The sequence below is a fragment of the Phalaenopsis equestris genome, unplaced genomic scaffold (genome assembly GCF_001263595.1).
Source record: "Phalaenopsis equestris unplaced genomic scaffold, ASM126359v1 Scaffold232347, whole genome shotgun sequence".
Lineage (NCBI taxonomy): Eukaryota > Viridiplantae > Streptophyta > Magnoliopsida > Asparagales > Orchidaceae > Phalaenopsis > Phalaenopsis equestris.
Genome location: NW_018250313.1, coordinates 71,028 through 81,261, shown reverse-complemented (window position 1 = coordinate 81,261; position 10,234 = coordinate 71,028). Strand labels below are relative to the sequence as shown.

General features: G+C 31.9%; 1 protein-coding gene across 1 annotated transcript in view; it reads left to right on the top strand.

The window, feature by feature from the left end:
• The first annotated feature begins 934 nt into the window (after nucleotides 1-934).
• LOC110038269 (mitochondrial import inner membrane translocase subunit TIM50) overlaps nucleotides 935-10,234 on the top strand; it is a 70,886-nt gene continuing 61,586 nt past the window's right edge. Inside the window, exons 1-2 of the mRNA XM_020743050.1 lie at nucleotides 935-1,371; nucleotides 9,090-9,178. Of these exons, the coding sequence (XP_020598709.1) occupies nucleotides 1,089-1,371; nucleotides 9,090-9,178 (372 nt within the window). The 5' untranslated portion in view covers nucleotides 935-1,088. The remainder of the gene's footprint in view (nucleotides 1,372-9,089; nucleotides 9,179-10,234) is intronic.

Genomic DNA, 10,234 nt, shown 5'->3' with positions numbered 1-10,234 from the left:
TTCTAAGTTGAATGGCGTAAGTGGAGAAATGTACTGCTTAGACTAAAAAAAAATATTATAACATTGTGGTAAGACTTGCAATGCTTTATGATGCAAAATATTGGCCTTTAAATGAGAAGCATAAAACTAAGTTAAGTGTTTCTTAGATGAGAATGCTTAGTTGGATGAGTGGCTTGACACAGAGACAAAATGCAAAATGAAGCTTTTGTGGTAGACAATTTTAGAGAGAGTCGTTTTCGATGGTTTGGTCACATTAAACATCGACCATCTGATCTGTTTAGATGAGTAGATGCTTTAGATTCGACGTATGTTAAAAAAGATAGAGGCAGACCTAACAAAACTTATGCATGTTCTATAAAAAATGATCTTAATTTATTAGAATTAACTAAAAATATGACACTGAAGATGACACAATAAAGAAAAAAATATTTATGCTGAATGATCTTAATTTATTAGAATTAACTAAAAATATGTATTTATGCTGCACACAATAAAGAAAAAAATATTTATGCTGCGGCCTCACTTAGCGAGATAAAAATTTGTTGTTGTTGTTGGTGTTGTTCAATTTATTTATTTTTCCAAATGAAATTAATTTTGCAATCATAATATTATTCAATTTTTCCTGTTTATTTGGTTTAATAAATATTAAAATTAATCCAAAAAAATAAATATTAAAAAAATTAATGTAAAAAACCGAATCATTATTTCAAAATCGAATAAAATCAAACAAATATGTGCAGTTCGATTTAGGTTTGTCCAAACAGTGCACTCCGTGACTCACAAAATAGGTAATAATTTAATTTAATAATTTTAATTTTATCATTAATTGCTACTTAATTTTATTGCCCTGATGTAATACTATTTCCAACCTACAATTTTTACGAGTATTGGTGCCATAGCCTACAGTCCTTGCACCCCGTCGGTTCGGAAGCAGGTCGGGGCAACTCTGAATTAGTGCGGTTGAATAGACGAAAACATCTAGATTCATACAGCTTTGCCCGGAAGGAGCGTTCGTCTCTCCCGACCCCTAACGTCAGCCCGAACCTTGAACCCTCGCACAACCGATCGCGGAGTTGAACTCTCTCCTGATGGAGAGGTTGCTGTCTCGAATCGCTCGGAATCGCTTTGCTCCCTTCGTCTCGAGGATAAAGGCCAGACCATTCAGCTCCTCTACTATCTCTGCGGATCCTCCGAAGGAACACATCGTCTCCTCCGCCGCTATCCTTAACGAGCCCCCTCCGGCGACCCCTCAGCCTCCTCCTTCATCTTCTTCGGGCGTGACCGGCTCCGGAAGAACCTGGGGCCTGCTCAAGTTCGGGACCATCGCGGCTATCACGAGTGCTGTCGGCACTGCTGCTTATGCCACCTACGGTTTGTTCTATTTTTTGCTACCTACGGGTTGTTCTCTTTTAGCCTTCCATTCCTTTTGGCTTTTTGTTAAATTTTAAGCGGGTTTCAACATTTGCTAGTTTAGATGAGTCCTACAAAACTGTAGAGTCCTTAAATATAAAATTGTAGAGTCCAGGTTATGGATTGTCACATTCTGCCAGGAAAGTGGTACACTTGACTCGACAATGCGTAGCATGATGCAAGAGTTGTATCAAGATCGATTGAAAATTGTTTGTGCTCACAAGAAAAAGATTTATACACAAACGATTATAAATAATAAATAAAATAAAGTAAATAATATATATTTTTTCATTAATAGAGTTTATAATACTGGTACAATGGAGTACTAATAATGATTGATGAAAAAAATGAAAGCAAAAATTATAGAAGCAAAATTACTCAAATCTAACTGGAACATAAACAAAATTACCACAAATAATCTTCAAAATATTGAATGAAAGATTGCTACTAAAGAAGCTGTTCCTATGGCGATGGTAGCCCTTGGTAGAATTTATATTGTGAAAAATTTATTATGAGTGATTTTGATAAATTAAACTTAAAAATAACCCCGACTTATTAAATCATAAACGAAAAGTTACTAAGGCATGTAACATGAATAATAGAAGATATGATTATTATATACTTGGAGTAATAAATAAAATTGACATTTAAAAAAATGGTTTTTATTATTATGTTTTTCTGATCATTTATATGATAAATTGTAAATCATCTAATTTTATTCTATTATATTCATACAAAACCTGTTAGATATAATCATACATTTTCAAAGAAGACTCTATATATATATATGTTTATATTAGCATTATATTACACACACACACACGTGCGTGTGTATATAATATAATGCTAATATATATACATATATATATATATATATGTATATATATATGTATATATATATAACTGTGACCTGTTGGTAGAGCAACCTCTTTGAACGTCGCAAGAATCCCCCTCTCTTCAGTTTGCCGGTAGTGAGGGCGGTCATGGAATAGTTAGGCTCATGAGGGTCGCTTGGGGCTCGTTATATATATATATATATCTATAGTAATTTTTGTCAAGAAATTCTCAAATTAGGAAGATAAATGATTTATGAAAATCAAATAATCTTTAATAGAGTCATCATTCTATTGGTTAGTTAGCCAGACTTGTCATTACCCATAATGATTCTATTGATCTATGCACAATCACACTCAAGCATTCAATTTTTAATATAACATATGTTTATTTTTTATAGATAATTTATAATAAATATGAGAATAAGGGCTCGCACAATTAAGCGGCTCTTCTAGAAAGATCTATAAATCATAATTATTTTATTAATGTGTGAAATGAGATAAAAGAATTACCCAAAAGTTTTGTGACATTTGTTGTTGGGAGTTAAGAGGAATTTTGAGGAGAAGAAAAGAAAGAGATGGAGAGGAGGAAGAAGAAGATGACTTACTATTTCTATTTGCTCAGTTGAAGAGAAGGAAAGAGAAGACTGTGCTCCTCTATGGATGCTTTGCGGCTAGGCTTTAGGGATGAGAGGTCTCAAAGGAGAAGGAAAGGAAACTTTTTTTCGACAGCCTTCATGGGGAGGAAATTGGAGAATAGTTGATGCTTAGCTATTAGCCTCTTAATTCACAAGTTGAGGAGGCAAAGGGGATCAATATAGCAAGACTTGTGTGCATCACATAGTAATTGGTTGCTTGAGTGCAAACAAGAGGCCAAGGGATTTGAGTTTGAGGGTTGCAGCTTGCGTGAGGGGGTTCAACCAATTAATTTCTGCTAGGTTTGGTTTATTACCTAGATATTCGATATATATGTATCCCCTTTTTCTAATTTTAAAATATTTCTTTTTTAAGTACTGACCATGAAATGAGCGGTTAGTGAACAAATTTCTATTTATTATGGTGCATCATTACCAAGGATCTTTTCAGGTACGATTTATAAAATTGATTTAGATTCTTTGTAATTTTATTGCAACGTGCATGCATCACTCTGTGACTCTTGAACATTATGTGAAGCTTGCAAATCTTATATCATTGTACTTGCTCTTACATGTAAAGTACATTGTGTATTTTTCGAGCACTAGCCCTCATATAATACTTTTTACTTGATACGTGAAATTTCCACCTTTGTAAATAAAGAATAATACTGTAGCTGGCATAAAAAAGAATATCCTCTAGAACAATCTTAATTTTCCTGTGAATCTTTCTATATGAGTAATCATTTGATTTTTATGTTCTTCATGCTTAGTAGTATAAACTTTGGTTTTTTGTTATTCTGTTAAATCATCTTTTTTAATATGGGTGTGGTTCAACATTAGGTAGAAAAGAAAATGAATTTTCGTTAATATTAAAAATTTCATTACAAAAGTGCCAATTATCTGGAACTTTGATATTTCTTATTTGTAATGATGATTGTTTTGTTTTACTTTAGCATCTACTGAGTAGACAAATGGAAAGGATTCTGCTCTCTCTCCCTCTTAATCTCTTATTTTCTCTCTCTCTCTCTCTCTCTTTCTCTCTAGATCTCTCTTCCCAACTTTCTTTCTTATTATATCTCTCTTTCAATTGTTCTTGCTTACTCCCTCTTGCTTTCTATCTCAAAATCTCCATAATGTTGCACAACTTCTCCCTCCCTCCCTCCCTCCCTCTCTTTTCTTTAACTCATTTTGCTTCTTCCTCACCCTCGATTATTCTAGCTCCTCTCGCTGACAATATTCTCTTTTAAATGTATTTTCTGTGGTGATATAGATATCTTAACTTCTATCTATACGATGCAAAAGACCAAAATGCAACTAATACAATTTATTTGCAAAAAATTCAATAGAGTGCTGCTTTATTAGGTTATGATTATGCTAATAAGAGATATAATTTCCTTGGTGTCTTGTTTATTTAGGTGGTGGTCATATTGGCAGTGAACCAGAAGTAAATCTATAATGATTTAATGATTAGATTTCCACGTTTTGGGAGTTCTTATGACATGAATCCTTTTGATCTTTGTGTAAGTGCTTGGACGTCCCGTGGAAGCGACGCACTGTATAGTCTGAATGTAGTAAAAAGCGTGCAAGGGCGCTACACTGGCGCCCGGGTGTAGTGTCAAATAATCAAGAATTTCCACATTATGGATAGATGTGGGTAAAGAAGTTTGTTCATGAAATTAATGAAACTAAAATTAGGACAGGATCTTAGAATATATGTACTCTCAATGGTAAATTAATGGAATTAGTTGATATTATGATTCATAGGAAAATTAATATCTTATGTATTCAAGAAACTAAATGGATGGGTAAAAAGCTAAAAAAATTGATAGTTCAAGTTTTAAACATTAGAATTCAGGTATCACTAGAAATAATGTAGGTGTAATTATAGATAAGAGTTTGAAAGATAATGTTGTAAAAATTAATAGAGTTGGAGATAAAATTATAACCCTTAAGATTATCATTGATATTAAGATTTTTAATATTATAAGTGCTTATGATCCTCAAGTAAGTTTAAATATAGGGTCTAAAAATAAATTCTGGAATGATTTAGAAGAGTTACTACAAATGATACCTCTTGAAGAAAAAATTTTTATTGGAGGAGATTTAAATGAACATGTCGGTAGAGTGGTAGAAGATTTTAGAAATATTCATGGTGGCTATAGCTTTGAAGTGACTAATGAAGAGGTAGAGCTGTTTTAGATTTTCCTTTAGCGTATGATTTTGTTATTGCTAATAATTTATTCAATAAAAGAGATGAACATCTTATTAATTATAAGAATTGATCTAATAAAACACAAATCAATTATTTTCTTATGAGAAGAAGAGATCATCTAGATTGTAAAGATTGTAAGATAATTCCAAGTGAGGATTTAAGTATCCAACATCATTTATTAGTTCTAGATTTTAAGATAAAGAGTTGTAAAATAAAGAATATTAGGACTCATTATAATAGAATTAGATGTGAGAACCTAAAAGGCACAAATAAAATTATTTTTATGAGTAAAATTTAAGATTTAAAAATTTGGGATATTCATGATGAAACAAATGCTATGTGGGATAAAGTAACAAACACTATTAAACATGTAGCAAAAGATGTACTTGGAGAATCAAAATAAAAAGTTTCTTTAAATAAAAATAGTTGGTGGTTAAATAATAATGTGCAAGAAAAGATAAAATATAAAAGTTATGTTATAAAAATTGGTTTAAATGTAAAAGCTTAGAGAACTGAGAAAATATCAAATGACCTGCTGGGAGTCTAAAAGAATAATATGTGACGCTAAAAATTCTGTTTTTAATGATCTTTATAATTGATTATATTTTGAGGGTGAAAAATATATGTATAAATTAGCCAAAAAAAGAGAAAAGAAAAGTAAAGATTTAACCCAAGTAAAGTGTATTAAAATGAAAATAAAAAAGTGTTTTTCTTCGAAAAAAAATTCAACATAGGTGGGTGAGTTATTTTGATAAACTTTTTAATGAATTTTCTAAAAATACGATCGACCTTAATGATCTTAATATCGTTAATAATAATAAAAAGTTTCATTTTTACCGTCGCATTAGTAAAAAGAAGTTGAGGAGGCTTTAAAGAAAACCAAGGGTGGAAAGTTTGTAGGAATTGATGATATCCCAATTGAAGTATGTGGAAATGTTTAGGTGATTTAAGAGTTTCCTGACTTACTAAATTTTTTAATATTATTTTAAAAACTAAAAAGATGTCCGAGGAGTGGAGGAAGAGTATTTTGTTCTCCATTTTTAAGAATAAAGGGGATGCAGAAGAGTGCAAATTATAGAGGAATTAAATTGATGTGTCATACTTTAAAACTGTGGGAGAAGGTAATTGAACATAGGTTAAGACATTGCAAAAATTTATCATAATCAATTTGGATTTATGCTAGGCAGGTCTACTGTGGAAGCTATACATTTATTGAGAAGTTTGATGGAGAAATTTAGAGATAATAAGGAGAATCTACATTTAATTTTTATTGATTTAGAAAAAGCTTACGTTATGGTTCCAAGAGATATCCATTGGAAAGTTCTTGAGAAGAAAGGTGTTGATATGACTTATATTCAAGTCATTAAAGATATGTAAAGATATGTATACTAGAGCTGTGTATACTAGAGCTGTTACTTGTGTTAGAACTGAAGGAGGATTGACCAAATATTTTCTTATTTCTATTGGATTATTAAGTCCATATCTTTTTTTCCTTAGTTATTGATGGTCTTACTGGACATTCATAGGAGGATGTACCTTAGTGTATGCTTTTTGTTGATGACATGCTTTCTCGTGGATAAGATGAGAGAAAAAGCTTAGGAAAAACTTGAATTATGGAGGTGTACATTGGATTTTAAAGGCCTTCATTTGAGTAGAACTAAAACTGAATACATGGAATGTAATTTTAGTAGTAGTAGCTCTAGTGACAAAAGTGTAACTTTGTGTGATCAAATTATTAAAAGTTGTGAACAATTTAGATATCTTGGGTCTGTTGTTTAAAGCAATAGTGATATAGATGGTGATGCTAATAGTAGAATTCAAGTTGGTTGGTTTAAGTGGAGGAATGCTTCGGGCCGTTTGTGTGATAAAAAAGTACCACTTAGACTGAAAGGAAAATTTTATAAGACGGTGGTGAGACCTGCAATGCTTTATGACGCTGAATGCTGACCTTTAAAAGAGAAGTATAATACTAAGTTAAGTGTTGTCAAGTTGAGAATAATTAGGTGGATGAGTGGCTTTACACTTAGAGACAAAATGCGAAATGAATATATCCGTGATAGGGTGTGTAGCTCCTGTGACGGATAAAATTAGGGAAAGTCATCTTAGATGGTTTCGTCACATTAAGCATCGACTATCTGATGATCTGATTAGGAGAGTAGATGTTTTAAATTGGACTTATGTTAAGAAAGGCAGAGGTAAACCTAGGAAGACTTGGGCTTATTGTTTAAAAAATGATCTTAATTTATTAGAAATAAATGAAAATATGACACTTGTAGGACACAATGGAGAAAAAGGATTCATGTAGCCAAACTCACGTAGTGGGATTAAGGCTTTGTTGTTGTTGGTTATGTTTGCAACTTGGCATAATTAAACTATAAGATCGTAGAAAATAGTTTCTTCTTCTACCTCTCTGCTCTTATTAAATAATTTCCAAGGCTATTTTTTATTTAACCATTTTTCAAAAGCTTCTAGTCTCTCCTAACATATTGAGCACAGTCCACACATCCAAAGCTATCTCATGTGCTACCTAGTGCATGCACAATGCATGCACTTATAAGCACTTGCGGCCAGTGAGCTCGGCTTTCTTATTTATGGGACTTAAGGAGGTGATTTCAAAGTTTTTTGGTTTTAAAATATAGATCTGAGTTATCTAAAATAATAAAGTATTCTAAAAAAACTTCAAACATCATTTAATCTTTAAAGCAAATAATAATTTGTTATTATTCTAACAAACCCCTAAATTACATATGCACATATTCAACTAAATTATTGAGCAAAAATTCCCAACATTCCTAGTGCTTAACCTCATCACTATAATTTTTATTGTTTCTCATCATCGATTTCTTGCATACTTTCTTTTTCGCACTGGTGCCCTCTCTCCGTCATATGCATATTTTCCTAGAGATGCTAGCGTTAACTGATTTTTATTCTAAGCATACTTTAAGCTCCTTTTCATAACCAAGGTTAGTGAAGATCGCCCTTGCCCCCTTGGATTAGAATAAAACTTTTTCTAGTTATATATATGAAAGCTTTGCTAATAAGTTAGCTTGCAGTCTATGAAAATTCACCCCTTTAGATTTGGTTTATTCTTTTCACCTCCTCAGTCTTTTATTCCTTATTCAATCCATGTGAGTTAAAATATTTTACTGTCTTCTTAGCATGTAATTATACGAGGGGAAATGACCAAAATGATTTCTGGATTATTTTTAATCTTGAACTATATAAAATATTCAATTTACCCTTTTACTCTTAAAATGTGGGTCGAGATAGTCCCGCCATCAAAAGTATTGAGCAATGAAATGGAAGTAAATAGATGGTGTTAAAAATGAGTGAATTTTAGAAATACAATAAAACTTTTACAAATTGTAATAAATGTTTTTTGTTAAGTTTGGGATTTTTTGTAACTTAACAAAATTTAAAATTAGTGTATTAACTTCATCTCATAGCATTTGAAAATGAAGTAAAAAATATTGGACATGTTATTGATTGTTTATTCAAACAGGGTGAGTAGGAATTTAGATTTTGTAAATATTTCAAGAAGATAAATATTCCTAAAGTATTCTCATTTTTAACACCAACCAACTACCTTAACTTCAATTTTTATTACTTTTAATGGTGGGATCATTTTGGCTCTTATTTTAATAGTTTAAAGATTAAATTAAATCTTCTATATTGTTTAGGTTTAAAATGGATCCCACAAATAGTCAGGGGACCATTTTTATAATTTTCTCTAAGATAAGGTAACATATGGAGTAGAGATTTATCAAATAGGAACACGGTGCTTTTTGTATTTATTATTTCACCTTCGTTGACTTATTAATTAAATGGAACATCACTCAAAGGAGTGGGAGAATGCTCTTTGTACAAGCTTTTTTAGCAATTGTAGTTTACATATATTCTATTTGTAATGTGTAATATGATTTTTAATATCCTCATCCTTCATTTTGGTTGTTGCATTAATTTTCTTTTATTTTTAATAATTTTTTAATGTGAATGCAGCATATACTGCAGATGAAGTGGACCAGAAGACGGATACCTTTCGAGCATTATCAAATTATTCTGTAGGAGATGGTGCATCTTCTTTGGAAGTTAGTACAGCTTTCTATAATCAAGCTCAAGTAGTCATGTTATCCAACTGAAACTTGTATGGTCTGCTATGCAAAACTTTTCTGGATGTCTAAACTAGTATTCATATTACTGATTGGTACTCAATGAGTATAATATCCGTATTGAAACTCTTAGCCTTCTAGCGAATTTTAATCTGTCTTCTTATCTCAACTTCAAGTCATTTGATGCAGCCTCTATCAAAATAAACACTAATTTGTAAGCACGAGGTGAAGTACCTAAAAATTTTTGTGAGCTTGATAGGTGAAGTAATCTGTTGACAAGAGAGCTGGAATAGCAAAACGTAGAAAGCCTTATGTGGGAATTTGGTTTCTAATAAAACGTTTTACTCCAAACAACTTTTATGGACTTCAAATGGGGAAGTTACGTTTTGTTGGTAGGCAGACTAGGTTTATGCAGTTCAAGTAAACGCAGACTAGGTTTAAATGATTTATTTAAAAAGTTGATGAAGGCTTTGACGTTGGTAAGTATGTGCTAAAAATTTGAGAGGCTAGATAACAACAATAACAACAACAAAAAAGCCTTAATCCCACTACGTGGGGTCGGCTACATGAATCCTTTTTCTCCATTGCGTTCTATTTAGTGTCATATTTTCAATTAATTCTAATAAATTAAGATCAATTTTTATACAATAAGCCCAAGTCTTCCCAGGCCTACCTCTGCTTTTCTTAACATAAGTCGAATCTAAAATATATACTCTCCCAATCAGATCATTAGATGGACGTTTAATGTGACCAAACCATCTAAGAGGACTCTCTCTAATTTTTTCCGTCACCAGAGCTACACCAACCCTATCCCGGATATATTCATTTCGCATTTTGTCTCTAAGTGTAAATCCACTCATCCACCTCTCATCTCGGCAATACTTAACTTTGTATTATGGTTCTCTTTTAAAGGCCAACATTCAGCGCCATAGAACATTGCATGTCTCACCACCGTCTTATAAAATTTTCCTTTCAGTCTAAGTGGTACTTTTCTATCACACAAAGGCCCGAAGCATTCCTCCACTTCAACCACAT